At 36.7% G+C, this 19160-nt stretch overlaps 1 protein-coding gene across 2 annotated transcripts in view; it reads right to left on the bottom strand.

Moving 5' to 3' along the window:
- Positions 1 to 917: 917 nt before the first annotated feature.
- Positions 918 to 19160, bottom strand: part of ZBTB10 (zinc finger and BTB domain containing 10) — a 38355-nt gene continuing 20112 nt past the window's right edge. For both annotated transcript variants that reach the window (XM_054498394.2, XM_054498393.2), the window contains exons 3-6: positions 11000 to 11098; positions 6414 to 6590; positions 6043 to 6215; positions 918 to 5770 (exon numbers count right to left, since the gene is read on the bottom strand). In XM_054498394.2, coding sequence (XP_054354369.2) covers positions 5465 to 5770; positions 6043 to 6215; positions 6414 to 6590; positions 11000 to 11098 — 755 coding nt within the window. In that variant the 3' untranslated portion in view covers positions 918 to 5464. The remainder of the gene's footprint in view (positions 5771 to 6042; positions 6216 to 6413; positions 6591 to 10999; positions 11099 to 19160) is intronic.

Genomic DNA, 19160 nt, shown 5'->3' with positions numbered 1-19160 from the left:
TAACTACAAGGGTCCCAACACCTAAAAAAAACTAAGCACAAATCCAACTCTGAAATAGAAATGTTTGGTCAATACTGCCTTTGCCAAAATGATTAAGTAATCTCTTTCACTTTACATAGCGTTATCTCCAGTGGTAGACCTTTTTCTGAAGCAGCCCCATTTCATCTTTGGATAATTAAAAACCGATTTTCAATCTTGAGCCAATGGTCCCAATCATGACCCCTTAGAAACATACAAAGTATCTTAATTCTTCTGCCTCATGATAGCTCTTTACATGTTTAAAGATACTAGGCATTATAATGCTATGTGGGCTCCCCTTTATTGTGCCCTTCTCCAAACAAAATCAATGAACTCTTATTTTTCTAAGTCAAGTCTGAATATCTGGCCAGTTCTGATTTCCTTTGCTCTATTACTAACTTTGAAATAACCTAAAATGCTAGTTATGTTTTCTCTACATTAATAAAGTTTCAAAGACTTGAAATTTATGACATCACATCACTTGTAGTCAATCAGTCCACAAATATACAACATGGGATGAAGCAGTTTACCTTTGCTTTTCAACCCATTTCCAAGATTATGCACAAATGTAAATTACAGGGAATTTTTAATATTTTCTAAAACCTGTAGAGAATCTTAAAAGATACACTGATTACAAATCACTGCTACTAATTAAAGCAGGATTACTTGGAGGTAGTCTGTCATTTATGTACTTTCATATAAAAACATACAAATAAACAAAAAACCCTTATAGTATTCCACAATTCAAATTTGTAAGCCTTAAGTACAAAGATATCTGAATTATACATAAGTCAAAGTTCATTAAGGTGTTCCCCTTACCCCAATTAGTCTAAATTAGTACACTTGCAAAGAAATCTGAATTAAATGTCAGTCAATAAAATTCACAAAGCCAGAAGCAGTTTAGTGCTCACAAGTTTATATTTTTAGGTTTGAATAAAGATTCTTGTGTATTTTCTAAATACACAGACAAAACAGTTTCGGAAGTTTACATACATGTCTTAGGACACTTATATTAGGTAGGTAATTTACATTTTAAAAAGTTGGTCTTCGTAAAAGATCTTCCCAAAGAGCTTTTACAAATAGCAGGCGGAAGTGTTCTTTTATGTTTACAGTGTTCAAAATGCCAATGCTCCCACTAAATAATGGTCTCAACCATCTCTCCTCAACCCAAAATATTGTTCTCAATAGCTAGTGTACTCCAAATTTAAGTACCCAATGTCATAAAATTTAGGGCTAGAAAACATCTTTTCAAGTGTGCTTATCCCTAACACATTTTAAACTACCTAGAATTCTTTAACTTCAGTTGAAAGCAGGGATACAGCAGGAAAAAAAAAAAACTTTCCATTTTAAGTCCTAAAGTGACTAAACACCTGTTAGTTCTAAGTGTGGATATTATGTACCATAGTTAAGTTTAAGGATCTGGGTGACTGAACGGCACAAAAACTGGGGTTTCTATCTAGTTCTTCAGATAAAAACCATTCTTTTATAAAATTAAAATGCCACAGCCGGTTAAGAGCATGTGCTACACTGATGTGTCTTAACATAGTCAAAGTGACAAAACAACTGCTTTATGAGGAACGAGTAGTAAGGAAATTTATTGGGGGGAGTAAAGACACTCAAAATTCTAAACACAGCTGTCTTATAGGAAAAATATAAATCCATAGACTCCATTAAGAGCTGAAATTCTACAAGAGTTGTTTAATGAGGCAGCAATAGAGCCTCGCTGAAAGAGTATGGGCTTCAGAATCAGACGTGGTCAAATCCGAGCTCTATCACAGCTGTGTTAAATTAGCCAAGTTTCTGAATTTCTCTGAGCCTTTCCTCATCTATAAAATGGAGACAATTAGCACCTACCTTATAGAGGATTAAGGTAAAATCATGTATACAGCACAACGGCAAGTGTGGGCACTCAAAAAAAATTGGTAGTTTTTTGAATCATTTTTCAGAAAAATGAATCTAAACCCTTCATGCTATGTTCAGAAAATCCTAAAAAATATAAATAAAGTTTACTAAAGTTTTAAAAATTAAGATTTTTAAAAACCTATTTTCCATCACACTTTCCCCCGTATGATACTACTCCAGTGATATTCAGGCCGTTTACACCATTTTGCATTAATATAAATGGCCAAGTCCTAATCCTTTCATTTCCTATTTTCTCCTTCCTTTCCCCCATCTTTTCTTATTTCTTTTTCCTCTTGGTTCTTATCTATTATTAAACAACTTTAAGATGTGTTATGCACCTATTATGTACCAGTGTTCTAAGCACTTTACATGAATTAACGCATTTAGCTCACTCTTCTCCATTAGGATGGCTGTACCTAACCCAGCTAGTGTGTTTTCCCCAATTTCAAAGCTACTCATTACTGTTCAGTTTCCCTTTCCTATAATGTTTCTTCTTTTTTAAACTCTTAATTGCTAGTGTGCTAAATTTAGCAAAATACCTAGTAAATAAGAAAAATGAACAGGGGTCCATATGGAAGTATCTGTCTCTGAGAACTCTAAGAAATAATGCACAATCTTGATTTATGAGACGGTCTGTAACTACAGAGTGAATATGAAAGAAAGTTTATACTCTTCCCCTTCATTAAAAGTAAAAGCTCTAAAATACTTTTTCGTTTAAAATATAAATTACAAGAGACAACTTCGCCAAATGTGTAACATAATTCTGCCAGAGTTCCACAGACAAAATTATGAGTATTTCATTGTTACCTCTGAGACCAATCATAAGTTCTTAGTATCTATCAACTTCCTGAAATTTTACTGCAAGTCAGAAAAAGAATACACTTAAAAAAATAGAAATGTCCAGTAGTATACCTTAGTACTAAAACTATTTTTTTTAAAAGATCTAGATGGGAAAAGGCAGTCCCTCGAGATCATGAAACAAAATAAGTTAGGCAGTCAGCAAGTAGAAAAATCTGTCAATTCTGTTTCTGGTAAAATGTTTACTTCAAAGAAATTTTTATATAGGCTGAGGCTAATATATTCAAGAGTATAAACACTTTTCCTTTGGATTACCTAAAAACAAAACTTTTAAAGTATCATATTTCAATTGACTAAAAATATAGCCAAATCTGTCACAACACAACATAAAAGTAATGGACAATTATAGAATATTTTAAATTAACAGCAACAAGCCATCTACATCAAACCTTATTTCCAACTAAAACCAAACAAAAGCACAACAATCCCGTAGTGTACCAAGTGTGTATTTCAATTTACTGTATGCAATCTAACAAAAATTTGGTCATAATTTACCAGATATACATAAATGATTTAAGTAGTAAAAGAAAATTCAGCTTCAAGAGAGAAAGTTCATATCTTGAGGAAAAGTAAAAGTACATTAAGAAGGTAAAGCCAAGTCCAGTTTCTATGCAATAAGTGAACTGTAGTCTAATAAAGCAGATTTAGGTGATTTTTAGATATATATCTTTGTTCTTTAATATATATTTATATATAGACAGATCTACCAATTGTAAACTAGTTTATTTAAAGGAAGGGGATAAATGGGATGAAAGAAATCTTTATACTATACTTACATATTCACAAAGAACATTTTACGTTTAAAATACTTTTTCATTCATAGTATCTTTGCCCAACTAATTTCTACCAGAAATACATTTTACTCATTTGTCTAGAACATTAAGAAGTACTCATCTGTTTCAAACAAAAATCAAACTGAAACTATTCTTATCTGTCAGGTTTACAGTTATGTAGAAACTACAATATAGATGACAAAAGATGCATCTAACCATGTAACTGTAATTTATCTTTGATTTATCCAAGCAGAAACATCATTGTCTAACAATAAACCATTATTCTACTGAAATCAGAGACAATGATAAAGCTTGTCTCTTAAAAAACATCAACTTTTCAACTTTGATCAGATGGAGCACCAAAGGGATTGTATCTGTCAAAGTATCTTTGCAATTTTTTCCACATAACTAGCATAATTTAGTTACCTGATATAAAATAGGAAAATATACTCAATTTTTATTTAAAAGAAAGCTGAAAATATGACATCCCTCAATCTTATATACTATACAATATGCTAATAAATGCCATACATGTTAACAATACGTGAAATGCTGCTGAGAGTTCCACAATCAGCTAATTCATGTCACCAGGCTAAGTAAATCTGACAATTTCACCTCAATATGTCACCCTTTGTACCCTGAAGAATTTAGTTTAAAGAATAATAAAGCTTCTCAGAATTTTATTTGTAAGATTTTTGAGACTGTTGAATCATGGTGACTACTAGAAAGACTGTATCAAGGTGTAGTGACTTCAAGGAACAGAAAAAAATAAATTAAGTATTGATCATAATTTCAAAACAATCAATATCCCGCTAAGTATGAAACAAAAGAGAATGCACATTTTGTGTTAATTTTAATGATAAAAGGGACACGGGTAAAAACCTGATATTTCACTTATATTGCATAACAAGCTAACCAAACTGGACATGGTGGATAAATTATAAAACAAATCATTTTACTTATTTCTATGATTTTTCTTTCAATTAGGTCTTTCAAATAGGACTGAGGTATAGTACACTGGCAAAAATAAAGAGGCAAACAAGAATAGTGCCAAAGTAACAGATACCCAAAACCAAATACCATGTCAGAAAATATCATATAGTAACCATTTAACAGATTAGAGCAGCAGAAGAAAGTTACTTCTAAATCATAATCATTTTAGTGGTATTTGTCAACTTCGCCACGGTAACTTCATAACATCATTCTTCATTTGTGAAGTAGTAAAATTCATGTCAAAAAGGAAGGGGGGAATGGAGGAAGTCAGTTAGTTCATTCCAATAAATTACCTCTCCAGTTCTTATAAACATGCCCATCAGCACAAAATCGAGAAATAATACCTAAGACTAGAAGAGACTTGGTTTAAGTTATGAAGCAAATTAAATGGAAAAATACAAGAAAATAGAACCAATGGGGTTGAAAAAGCCCCTCACTGAAAATCTGTATTAAAAAAAATAAAATTAATAAAAATAAAAATAGAAACAAAACTCTACTAGTACAAACTAGCCTGAGTGGTTTGATGGACAGAGTGATTGGGTCAATTGTCACTGTACTTCCATAAATGGATTTTCTCCATTCATGTTTAAGTAGCACATGAATGTAAGCTCTTTAAGGACTATTTTCATAGGACCCAAATAGTTACTGTATATCCTATAAATAAAAAATATTTTACTTTGATAACTGACTGAATATGTGGGGACTCCATGTAATCCAACCACATGGTTGTTTGCTGTATAGTCCTGTGCAAATATAAAAAAAATTTTTTTTTGCTATAAGGCTTTGACCCTACAGTTTTCACAGCAACATAACTACTATCCAGCATGTACCATATTTTGCAAGCCTTCAAGTTCAACAATCCAAATTGTCGATTCATATTAGGTCCAAATGCAGCATCCTTGAGGAGTATAGTAGGTCAGTTAATCATCTAGAGACATACAAACTTCTCCTGATTCATCCCATCGAGAGGGATCATTCTGATCTTCTCCATCATCAACTAGCTCTTCATCAGCTTCTCCTACTTCATTCTCCTCGTATTCTTCATCCCGAGGGAATTCTGTATCCTGTCCCTGATCTACACCTTCTTGCCCTCCTGGTTGTGATTTATCTGCACAGTCTACACAAACACCATAACGTCGAGATCCATGTCTTATTCCAACACTGGCTGCTAACATGAAGATCTTCTTACACACCATACATTTGTATTTTTTATCCTTTTTATGCACCTAATTGAAGGGGGGAAAAATCCAATATAAGGATATTATATATAATAGAATGCATTTGAACCACTCAAATTAAACCACACATTTAATAGTGAGTGAATATACCACTGTTTCTCTGTAAAAAGCTCACTATCAGTTCATAAAGTCAAACTCTGTTTAAAGCAATTTAGGAAACAATCTTCCTTAAATTCACAATTAAGTGTTTAAATCCCTTTAAACTTCACTGACATAAATACAGTTTATCTCAAAGATCAGCTGTATTTAAAGTTACTTACCAGGGAATGTCTTTTTACATGTTCTCTTCGAGTAAACAGTTTTCCACAAATATCACAGCTAAATGATCTCACTCCTGTGTGAATGAGCAAGTGCCTTTTTAGTGTTCGTCTGTATTTGGCTACATAGCTACAATGAGGGCATTTTAACTTGTTCATGATTAGAGATGATTCACCTATGAGAATTAAAAAAAGAGAAAGTGCTTATTACACATTAAACAGAAAACTTGCTATCAAAACTTCTTATCTCTATCTCTGAGAACAGCAATTATGTGGAGCTACTGCTACTTGGTTTTTAAAAAATGCAGAATATGAAAGCTTTTGTTAACAATTATTTAATTAATTCTGTATTTGTTTAGTTGACTAATACTTGCCATTTTCCCAGGTTTCTTGTTTTGGCCAAGATTCTGGCAATAATCCATACTTGAAATCATTTGAAGCACCTGGTATCAATCCATACTTGAAATCATTTGAAGTACCTGGTATCAATCCATACTTGAAATCATTTGAAGGACCAGGCATCAAACCATACTTGAAATCATGTGAAGTACCTAGTACAAGTAAAAATTCTGAATTAATAATGGTAATAAACATCTGTGTCTCATCAGAGTCAGAAAACAGAAAATATATTTATATCCTACGGGCATTATGATAGAATTTCATAATATGAGTTAAATAAAACTGTATTTTAGTCTAAAATTGAGATGTCTTCCTACTTTATTATCACAATTAAACAAAATGCTATTCAACTATAGTAGAAGAAATTCAGTTAAAAAAAATTAATCATGGGCCAGGCACAGTGGCTCATGCATATAATCCCAGCACTTTGCGAGGCTGAGGCAGAAGGATCACTTGAGCCCAGGAGTTTGCAACCAGATTGGGCAACATGGAGAAACTCCATCTCCATCTCTACAAAAAAATTTTAAAAATTAGCTGGGCATGGTGGTGTGTGCCTGCAGTCCCAGCTACTTGGGAAGATCATTTGAGCCCGGGAGTTGCAGTGATTCAAGATTGCGCCACTGCACTCCAGCCAGGGCGACACAGTGGGATCATGTCTCAAAAAAAAAAAAAAAAAAAAAAAAAAAAAAAGGTGGCAGGTGGGAGAAAAAAACATGAATATCATTTAATTGTGCAGACGCCACAAGAAATTACCCTTTTAAAGGATGGGTATATTCAAACCAGAACTCCTAATAGTTGCTTTTTCTAACTACTCTATCACTTGAGATTGTATCACCCTAAAGCCCAGCTATCAAATGGGATATTCTCCTTATTACAAATCCAGGACAGGCACATAATTTTAAGATTAATTGGTACAGAAAAATAGACTAAGAATAAAGAATATATATAGGATAATTTAAAATGTGAAGTTCTATTACTAGATCCTTGTTGTTTCAGACATATTAGGGCAAGGTAACTGAATGCTCTCAGGGTTCACTGAAATTTCTTTCTAACTCCATCCTTAAAATAACATGCAGAAGACAGACTCAAAATAGAATAATGCACGTGCCTAAGGATCTTCAGATTAGCAAGGACAGGAATTATATCCACTGGATTTAATTCCATCTTTAATGTAACTCCTTGGACCAGGAACCTTTTGGCAACAGGAATATATCCAGAATCTTCCACAACTATTGCCACCCTGATTCAATCAATCATGAGCTCTAGCCCCCTGGACTGTCTTCAGTAGCCACCAAAAACTTGTCTCCCTACTTCCACTGTTGCCTTCCTAGAGTCTGTTCTCAGCAGAGAAATCACAGATTCTTTAAAATGCTACCTTAAGTCAGGTCACCACTCAGCTTACAAGGCTGCAAAGACTACCCACCCTCACAGTAAAAGCTAGAGACTTTCAATATCCTCCAAAGCTTTACCTGGTGGAGCCCTGGCTTCCAACCACCCTTTCCTTTCAGTCACTCTATTCCAACTATACTGACCTCTGTTCTGTTCCTCGTCCATGATAAGCATGCTCCCAATTCAAAGCACTTAAGCTTTCCTCTGCCTAAAACACTCCTTGCCAAGATACAGTTCACTCAAGCAGCAATAATACATTTTCCTCCCATGGACATCACGGTTTTAAAAGTAAAGAATATTTACCCAAATGGACTTCCTAAGAATCACTTCCCATATATGTTCCCAGACATGTTGTCCCTCTTAAAAATTAAGATAACTTAAGATTCCTTTTTGGTGAAAGTCTTAATACCCAACAAAGTAAAAATGTCTCTAAAATATTTTAAAACTGCACATCATTACTATTACTGTAAACTGTGCTGTACTTGGAATACCTTCACCAGTTTTTGATGTAAAGAAAGGCCCCTGAACCCATAGCTACATATAATTCAACTATAATTCATTATAGCTGCACCTGATTACTGTTTGGGAGTAAGTTGTAAGAATCCTAAAGTGAAGCATTTCTGTGTGAGGGATAAAGAACGGGACGGAGGTGGTATAGCCTGTGGAGGTCAACCTACTGTTAGTTTCACATTTCTAAACAAAGTTTGAGCTTCATGATCCATATTTCCTGTCTAAATCAGTACAAAGTCAAACTCCTGTGCCTATCTTACTTGCCTTGGTTTTTCTATTGTCTAGCACATATGTCCTACAATTACTTGTAGAATAAATGTTATCTAGCAAATGCCAATACGTACTTCTGACTTGCTCAAAATACTTGGAAAACTAGTATCAAAAGACACATTAGATGTTCTAATATCTACAATTAAACATTATTCACGACATGTAAGAATAAGGAAATAGGCCAGGCACAGTGGCTCCTGCCTGTCATCCCAGTAATTTGAGAGGCTGTGGGAGGATCGCTTGAGCCCATGAGATTCAGGCCAGCCTGGGTGACAGAGGGAGACCCCATCTCAAAAGAAAAAGGAGACAGAAGAATATCCCTAAAACCATTTGTAAACTGAAAATCCAAGATTCAACATCCATGATAACAAGGAATGAACACTCTATCTGGAATACAAAATGGTAATTCAAATTAAGTAAACCTTGCCCCAAATTTCTTTCATCTCTCCTAATTCTTATAACAGAGAATACTTGTAGGAATTATAAGAGTGGCCTAAATAAAGGTACTGTCATTGTAACTCAATACACTTAAGGATCATTAAGGTCATTACAGATCTCTTCAAAATGGTGCTTACTGATCAATAATATCCTTCTGGGTACATTATTCCACAATAGAAAACTAAGGAAAAAGCAATGTAAATTTTTGACATCAAAATCATCAAGCAAAGGCTGATCTCAGATGCAAAAATACTAATGAATCAAAATGTCCCCTTTAAGAGGAATAACCCTATATCAAAGGTTTACAAATTTAAAATCTTACGTATGAATTCAAATACCCCTAATTAAACCCATTCTTGGACTAGATTTCAAAACTGATAAAGCAAGTGCAGTAACATCTTCTTGCGCTGTTAGCAATTTTCTGTACAAGCAAAAAAATCTTTAAAATTCAACATATCTGACGTACAAACTGCTAATTTCAAAACTTGTTTTGTAAATTCTTTTAAACAGTCAGGGGAAACCACCTTAAGGCAGTTTCTTCAGAAATGTGGCTTTATCTTGGTCAGTACATACTGAATTCAGAGCCCATGACTACTCTTTGTAACAAGTACCTCACTGTCTCTGTTCTCACCAACTTTGAAAAGAATTCCAAAGCTAATAAAATTGAAACAATCAATAAACATCCATATCTATCTTCAACAAATACTAGTTTTGTCAAGTTTTTATGTACACACATACATGCTTTCTATGCACTATTTGGAAACATGCATGCTCATAACTTCAAGCCTAAATGCATCTTCTAGAACATGCTCCTAGATAACCACCATATAAGAAATTTAAAATTGACTGAATATCACTTAACACACACTACATATTCTAATTTCCAGCTGGCCCCAAAATGTCCTCTTTAGTCATTTTTTGTTCCCATGATCTCATCAAGATCCATGCTGCACTTTAGTTTACTTCCTTGGTCTCCTTCAATCTAGTGGTTTCCCCACTTGTCTGTCGTAACATTAACATTTTAGAGTTTGGACTACCTGTCGTATACATCGATGTCTGGGTTTTCCTTTGTCATTAGATACAAGCTAAACAGTTTCTCAAGAATACTGCATAGGAAATGTTGTATGCCAGGTGGTACATCAAATCAGCCAGCCCTTAATTTTAGTTTGTGCTCTTATTAATGGCACTAAGTTTAATCACTTAGTTATGACAATCTTTCTCAGATCTCTTCATTGTAAATTTACCTTTTCCCCTTTGCAAGTGGAAATCATCTATGGGAATCCATGGGAATAATCTGAGACCATGTGAATATGATATTCCCCAACAACCTTTCACTCAATCATAGTGGGACAAGCCCATTAACAGTGGCTTAATATCCACTGATGATTTTGAATTATTTCCTGTGGGGGTTGCAAAATAGCTATTTTTCCAATTCTATCATTCTTCTATCAGCTTGGCATTCTTCTGTAAAGAATGACTTTCTTTTACTCTATTTTATTCATAACATACTCATGGATTCTTTGTTTTTATATTCATCAAGCTTCCTCCAATGCACTGCTGATATCACACAGAACTAATCAACATTTTCTATAGCCATTAACTACACCATCATTTTGCATAAAAACTAATTAAAATAAATTCAACCATTATAGTAATTACCATTTCCGTTCCATATCTATATACTAGCAGGAAGCCATAAGGCATATTAACTCAATCACTTTTTATATGTAGGAGTTTTTAAAACTAAACAAATGACTCCCTCAAACATACAAAACCAGAAACATCAATTTGCATTTACCAGTTTTCCAGTCATCATAAACATAGCTACCATAGATTGAAAACTAGTTATATACAATAGAACCTCCTTATGGAAGAGAAATTACAGTAGGCTGCAGGTAAGATGTAACACTTCCCAATCTTAAGTGTACTGTTGCTAAAATCTTACTGTACCTACCAGCATCACCTCCATCTTGACTAGTGCCAGCTTCAGCCAATAAATTTGCATTCACATTCCTATCACCATCTGGCCCCGAGAGTAGAGCACCATCTAAATCTGAAAAGGAAACAGAAAAATTTATCTACAAACCACACCATAGCCACCACCCAAAACACCACTCTTTCTTGGAACTGTTTCTTAAATAAAAAGTACCATCTGTAAGTAACGAATTATCTACTGTGTTCAATACTACAAGGCTCACAGAAGCCTAAGACATGTACAGTGAGTACGGTATACTGGTTAGGAATGGGCTGTAGAACCAGGGTGAATTAGATGCCACTCCTATTTCTGTTACAGGCTATGTGACCATGTGCCTTAGTTTCTCCCTAATTTACATCCACCTATATCGTAGATGTGATCTAGGAATCTAACTGGATAATATAACAAGCCAAGTGTTACAATTATGGTACTTGACACTCAAACAATACTGCTAGTACTAACTAGTAAGTACTAGATGTATAAAACACTGTTGGTGCATCCATATTGGTTCAGAAGTGGAGAAGACCAATTAAAGCTAGACTGCTTGGCTGGAAGTGGTGGCTCAGGCCTATAATCCCAGCACTTTGGGAAGCTGAGGTGGGCGGATCACTTGAGGCCAGGAGTTTGAGATCAGCCTGGTCAACATGGAAAAACTACACCTCTACAAAAAATACAAAAATCAACCAAGTGTGGTGGCACACACCTGTAGTCCCAGCTACTTGGGAGGCTGAGGTGGGAGGATCCGCCTGAGTCTGGGAGGCAGAGGCTACAGTGAGCTGAAATCACACCACTGCACTCCACCCTGGGGTGACAGAGTGAGACCCCAACTCAAAAAAAAAAACAGTTTTTGTCAGAATACAGAATATAGATGGCAAATAAAACCATGGGAGTGAAACAGATGAGACAGTGAGAAAAGATTAAGTATACTGAAGAATGCTAACATTTAATGAGTTACAAAGAATATATAAAAGACTTTTAAGGGAAAAGTAGTCCACTTTGCCAATGCGCCCTAGAATTCAAGATGAGGGCTAAAAATGGACATCACTTTCATTCAATAAGCACCTAGGATGTCACTGGTAATCTTACTGAGTGATACTGGTGAGTAGGTGGGGCAAGCAGAAAAAATAAAGAGTGGTCTGTGTTCTGAAGAGAAGATGATCAATTAAGAAAAAATACTGACAATCTTTTTGAGAAATTTAGCTATAAAAGGGAAGTGTGAGAAATAGGGTAACGATTGATTTTTTTCTTTTTTAAGAAATTGAAAGTTACTTTTTTTTTGAAGACAGGGTCTCCCTCTGTCACCCAGGCTGGAGTGCAGTGGCTCGATCTCAGCTCACTACAACCTCTGCCAACCAGGTTCAACCGATTCTTCTACTTCAGCCTCTCAAATAGCTGGGACTACAGGTGCACACCACCACACCTGGCTAATTTTTGTAATTTTTTGTATAGACAGGGTCTCACTATGTTGCCCAGGCTGGTCTTGAATGCCTGAGCTCAAGCAATCCTCTTGCCTTGGCCTCCCCAAAGTGCTGGGATTACAGGCATGAACCACAGCACCTGGCCGAAAATTACATATGTAAATACTGACAGGAAGGAGTCACTAAAGGGAGAAGTTAAAGATACTAAAGATATTGCTGCGAAGAGAAGGAATTATCCATTGTGTAAGATTCCTAAGGAGTCTTGCGATACAGGAGCACAGGTCTGGGTACTTGAGACAACAGAGACCAGCAGTGTACATAGAGAGAGTTAAAGCCAGAACTTAAGGATATTCCACCAGGCTGTTGGCTTCTCTTTTCTTTGTAAGGTGAAATTAGTAGAATGTAGCATTATTGCTTAGAGTAAATGGGTTGGAAGTCAGAACAATGAACCAAGTATTTAATGTGGAAAGAACAGTAAATAGATACAGAACTCCTTTGCCCAATCCTTAAGAACGGGGATACTGTTCAGGTATCTAGGATAATAGCTACATAGGATACTATTTAGGTATTTTCCTAGTATTTATCATAACGCATGATAAATAAAAGGCTTTTAAAAATATTGTTTGCCATGCATGGTGAGGCTCAAGCCTGTAATCCCAGCACTTTTGGATATATATGTATTATAGTTAAATGCTGGCTTGAATAGTCTTGCCCTTTGCAACTTGCATCACTAAACAAAGTTTAGTTTTAATTCATGGTATCTGAAGAATAATTTGGTTTTTTGGTCTACAATTAAACTAAAACCTATCATGAACTGAAAATATTTAATTGAAATTTAGTGGTTTTGTTTTCTTAAAGTTAAATGTATTTCAATAATCAAAAAATAAAATTGGCCAGGCATGTACTAGTCCTAGCTACTGAGGAGGCTGAGGCGGGAGGATGGCTTGAGCCCAGGAGTCCAAGGCTGCAGTGAGCTACAATCACACCACTATACTCCAGCGTGGGCAAGATTGAGACCCTGTCTCAACAAAACTGAAATAAAAATAAGAAATACAATTATTCAATTTCACTAGATTTCTCAATCTTTTTTTAAAAAAGTCATTATTCTGAAATGCAGTCTGTTAAAGGACATTTCTTACAATTCTGCCAAGTGGGTTTCCAAATACAGGTTTCTATTTATGCAAAATTCTATAGTGAATTGTTGAAGGCTTTCCTCAATTCTTAAGAGGCATTTCCTATCTCCTACCCTACCCCTGAAGTATTATATTAGAACTTGTGATTTCTAATTCTACATGGACAACAAGTATAGACCTCCTCGGCCAAAACCTTATGAAATAAATAGCAAGTATATTTGTCTTGTGTCTCTTTTGAAAGGCACCAACTACTTGGTTCTTGATATCAAAAACAAATCTCAAAAACAGGTGAGTTCTTCCAAGTTGACAATCTTTTGACAATAGTGTGCGCTTAACTTTCAGGAAGCAATATATTATGTCACTGCTTACCTTATTCAAAACCAGCCAAACCACCTAGCAACTCATTATTAGAGATGTTGATGTGAATGGAATAGAAGCCAACCAACCAACCATTTACTTGACACGAATGAATTTTGCTTTATTAGGAAGCATGATAGCAACTCTTGGTCATCATCTTTTTCTCTAAAATTACAAGATTACAAAATAAACTCTAATACACCTGCTTTTGTGATATCCAGTATCTTCCTATGGGAATCTTATGCTTCATTTAAAGGTAGCAAAAAAAGGGCTAAGATTTCTTTGCAAACAGCACAAATCCTTTCTGAAGACTGATTCAAACATTAGTTTCCTTTCCTCTCTTCTCACTACTGCACTTTTCTAAAACACACACACACACACACACACACACACCCCACAATGGTTTCACAAGATGACAGCTATTTTTCTGACTGGTGGCAGGTACATGGGTGGTACGTAATATTCAAATGACCAGAGCTAAATGACAAGCCATGTAGGATTTCTTCTATTTTAAAAAATGTCTTTTCTCAGTGAACAGATAATAGCAACCCCTATAACAAAAATGGATTGTATGCATTGTATGCATCCAGCACTAAAATCTTTCAACTTTTTATCAATGAGTAAACTAAGGCTGAGGGAGGTTAAATAACAAGCTAGTGGCAGAGGTCTGCACTATTTAGTAACTGTATTACATTGCTTCCTGACAGTTTATTACAAGCACCAAGCCTCAGGGCCTGGCACATAAGCAGGCAATCAAAAAACTACAATTTGCAATGCTGGGAACATGAGTGCAGAAGTATATTCACACGTACTTTGCTACTGATACTTGATATGCTCTTTTTGTGAAATGAACAAAAATAAACATTAATTCCACTCTGTGTTAAACCAGCATCCACTTTATTACCTTCCCTTTATTTAACAATACATTCTCCAAAACCTTAAGGATACCAAGGTACTAGCTATCATTGCTCTTTACAGTAATACTTTTTGTCTACTTTAAAGCAATCTCCTCCTTAGAATTCACATTTATATACTTCTCTAATTAACCATGTATTGCATTTTAAAAAATATCTTCATGAGAGGTACTATTCATGGAAGGACGGGTACAATGGCTCATGTCTGTAATCCCAGCACTGTGGGAGGAAACCAAGGTAGGAGGATTGCTTGAGCCCATGAGTTCAAGGCTGCAGCGAGCTATGATCACGCCACTGCACTCCCTCCAAGTGCAGTGTCCAAGACCCTGTCTCCTAAAAAAATGAAAATATTACCATAGATTTTTGAAAATCTGGTAACAGTGGAAAAAGAATGAGATGGGATTAAAAGACTGGTCTAAATCTCAGTCTCTACCTCCCAAAAATGTGCCCATGACCAATGATATTAGTAAACGAAAATATTGAGCAAAGTACAAGACAAAACAAGGTATCATTAAAAGACAAGACTAATCTTGGTGCCTTGGTCATGACAGGAATTTTAGATCACAGGGGGCTAGCAACTCTTCCAAATCATGTGCGAAGTGAGTAGTACAGCACCTGCCTGTGAATGCTAAATTAAACAAGACTGAGTTGGAAAGAAGGTTTCCCTGACCATTTGCTTGTGGTTCTCAACATTCCAACTATTAGGCAAGTGCAGACTAATCCAGATTTTCTTAGAACACAAATACTGTTGAAAAAATATGAGACAAGACCCTGGGAAAGAAGTTTTAAGAAACAGCTAAACAAGTTGTATAAAAACTCAGACTCAGATCTACTCAACTTTCATTTTTATACAAATACATATTAGCACAAGTTTCTCTTATGGTGACAGTTTCAGAACTAAAAGTAAATGTGTTCGGTGTTTTTCCCCCCATAAACAGGTATAGATTTTTTCTCTTCAGTTTTCTCCTTTCAGTGGAGAGTAAATTCAGTTGCAAATGTATTATATAAACCACCCTTTACAGTTCCTGTAGCGGCCTTTTAAACTCAAAATACCTTCCCTTTCACTCGCAAACTCATTGACAAGTGACTGCCCCATCTTACTTAGACTAGGCTCAACTGTTTCTTCCTTGCATTATTCCAAAGTGCTGTTACTTCTCCCTAACAGGTCCCCCCAGTACATGCCCCACCTCCAATCCATGAAAAATTCTCTTAAACTTTTTAGTCTTATGAACAGATCAAATTTCTAGTTAAAAACCACTCACTACTTCAGAGTCTGTAAAACAAGTCAGAATTTATTACAATACAAAAATAACTAGTTATACCTATAGACAAGATGGTAGGAAATTGGAGATGTCCCCACAACACTACCCCTTTTCTATTCTTTGACCCACTTATTCCAATTGCTACAAATCTTGCAAGTCAACGAATGCTCTTCTTCCCCTCCTAGCAAACTCCTACATAACAGAAGATCCACTCACACTGCCTTCTCTATGAAGCTTTCCCAACTCTTCTGGGCAGTTAGGACTGTTCCACTGCACCCCGTCATGCATCTTAAATAATCTAATTTTAACATTTATCACATGGCGGCAATGAGTATGTTTCTACCCCACTTACTCTACCCCACAGTCACCCTATTGTGAATGAGTTCCGCGTAACGGACTCCTCAATCTTGACATTATGTGGCCTATTGCTCAGTGTCTTTATATTTTAAATAAAAACGTTTCCAAATTTCCTATTATATGTGGAAAGCTATTTTGGAGTTCCCAGAAAGTTGTAACATTTCTGAAGAGTAAAGCTTTGAATGAAAATTTACACTATCTGGTCACCTTACTATATATTAAGTCTGTATCAGAAACCAAAAATTCAGTTCTATAAAAAACTTTCAGGGACTGACATTTATATGGTTTAGACAACACCTTCAGCAGGAAGAAGTCACAAAAATGCCTTAACTGACCCACATAAGACTTCTTCAGCTCTTCAGCTTTATTCTGACCACTTAAAGAGTTTCTAACTTACAGGTAATAACAGTGCAGCCACTTCTTGGGTCAAGTATGATACAGGGAAGGAAAGCAACAGTAAGCAGAGCAAAAGGGGAAACAGCGGCAGACTACTATTTCCACTACCATATGGTTGCCTACTACCATCTTTTAAAATTAAATACTGAAGATTCTTATGCGTTAGTATATTGTATAACTCATTAACTATTATTTATTTTTAAAAATAAGCATCAGGGCTGGGTACGGTGGCTCATGCCTGCAACCCCAGCACTCTGGGAGGCTGAGGCAGGAGGAGAGTTGAGCCCAAGAGCTGGAGACCAGTGTGGGCAACATAATGAGACCCTGTCTCTATTTTAAAAATCTAAAAAAAATTAGCCAACAGTGGTGGCCTATGCCTGTAGGTGTGTCCAGGTACTCAGGAGGCTGAGGCAGGAGGATCACTTGAGTCCAGGGGTTTGAGGCTGCAGTGAACTATGGTCACTGCACTCCAGCCTGGTTGACAGAGGGAGATCTTTTTTTTTTTTTTTTTTTTTTTTTGAGACGGAGTCTCGCTCTGTCCCCCAGGCTGGAGTGCAGTGGCGCGATCTCGGCTCACTGCAACCTCCGCTCCCGGGTTCAAGCCATTCTCCTGCCTCAGCCTCCCAAGTAGCTGGGACTTCAGGTGCCCGCCACTGTGCCTGGCTGATTTTTTTTTGTATTTTTAGTAGAGACGGGGTTTCACTGTGTTAGCCAGGATAGTCTCGATCTCCTGACCTTGTGATCCACCCGCCTCGGCCTCCCAAAGTGCTGGGATTACAGGCGTGAGCCACCGTGCCCAGTTTTTTTTTTTTTTGAGACTGAGTCTCACTCTGTCACCCAGCTGGAGTGCAGTGGCTCGGTCTCGGCTCACTGCAACCTCTGCCTCCTGAGGTTAAAGTGATTCTCCTGCCTCAGCCTCCTGAGTAGCTGGGATTACAGGCGCGCGCCACCACACCCAGCTAATTTTTGTATTTGTAGTAGAGACGGGGTTTCTCCATGTTGGCCAGGATGGTCTCGATCTCTTGCCCTCGTGATCCGCCTGCCTCGGCCTCCCAAAGTGCTGGGATTACAGGCGTGAGCCACCGCACCCGGCCTCAGAGGGAGATCTTGTCTCTTAATAAAATAAAATAAATAAATACATAAGCATCTGGCCTTCAGCACCCTCCCCCTAATTATTAGAACCCCCCCCAAGTTACTAATGAAAAATGAAATTAAATTCTGACTTGTAGCTCATCCTTCATAGCATACTCCACAGGATGCCTAAGAGGTTTAGCAAAACACTCGGAATCTCCTAAGAGAATAAAAACTAATCCAGGTCCATAAATCTGTTACATGAGACCCTTGGGGTAAGATTTAGAATGCAGAATTTTTCAGATTTTACAGCTATGACTATAACACCCCATGTGGGGTCTGGAGTAGCACCCTATAATCAAAACATTAATATTTATACAAAACACTAATACTTATACAATAAAACATGAATATTTGCACGGCGTGCTGGCTCACGCCTGCAATCCCAGCACTTTGGGAGGCCGGGGGCGGGGGAGGGGGATCACCTGACGTCAGGAGTTCAAGACCAGCCTCACCAACATGAAAAAACCCCCTCGTCTCTACTAAAAATACAAAATTAGCCAGGCATGGTGGCACATGCCTGTAATCCCAGCTACTCAGGAGGGTGAGGCAGCAGAATTGCTTGAACCCAGGAGGTGGAGGTTGCAGTGAGCCGAGATCACACCATTGCACTCCAGCCTGGGCAACAAGAGTGAAACTCCATCTCAAAAAAAGAAAAAAGAAAAAAAGAAAAAAAACCCATGAATATTCACATTTAAGGAAGTAAAAAAAATATAAATAGCTGATTTGTTGCCAAAATGATTAAGAAAAAGCTTTGGGTCCTCAGAGCTATTAAGATTTCAGAATTTTAAGGTAGAAATTTTACTTCTTTCCCATTAGGGAGGCTGCCTGGGATACACTCAAAGCTAGTATTGTGGCAAAACTGAATCTAAAGCCCAAGTCTCCTTCACCAAAGCCATGTCCCATGGTTTTGAAACATATTTTAGACTGGACACAGTGGCTCAAGCCTGTAATCCCAGCACTTTGGAAGGTGAGGCTGGAGGATCCCTTGAGCCTGAGACCAGCCTCCTTGGCAACAAAGCGAGACTTCATCTTTACTAAAAGAAAAAAAAAAAAAATTAGCCAGGCATAGTGGTGCATGCCCACCTGTAGTCCCAAGTACTGTGTGTGGCTGATTGCGGGAGAGTGAGGCGGGAGAATCACTTGAGCCCAGGAGGTTGAGATTTCTGTAA

The sequence above is a fragment of the Pongo pygmaeus genome, chromosome 7 (assembly GCF_028885625.2).
Source record: "Pongo pygmaeus isolate AG05252 chromosome 7, NHGRI_mPonPyg2-v2.0_pri, whole genome shotgun sequence".
Lineage (NCBI taxonomy): Eukaryota > Metazoa > Chordata > Mammalia > Primates > Hominidae > Pongo > Pongo pygmaeus.
This window is presented reverse-complemented; position numbering and strand designations above follow the sequence as displayed.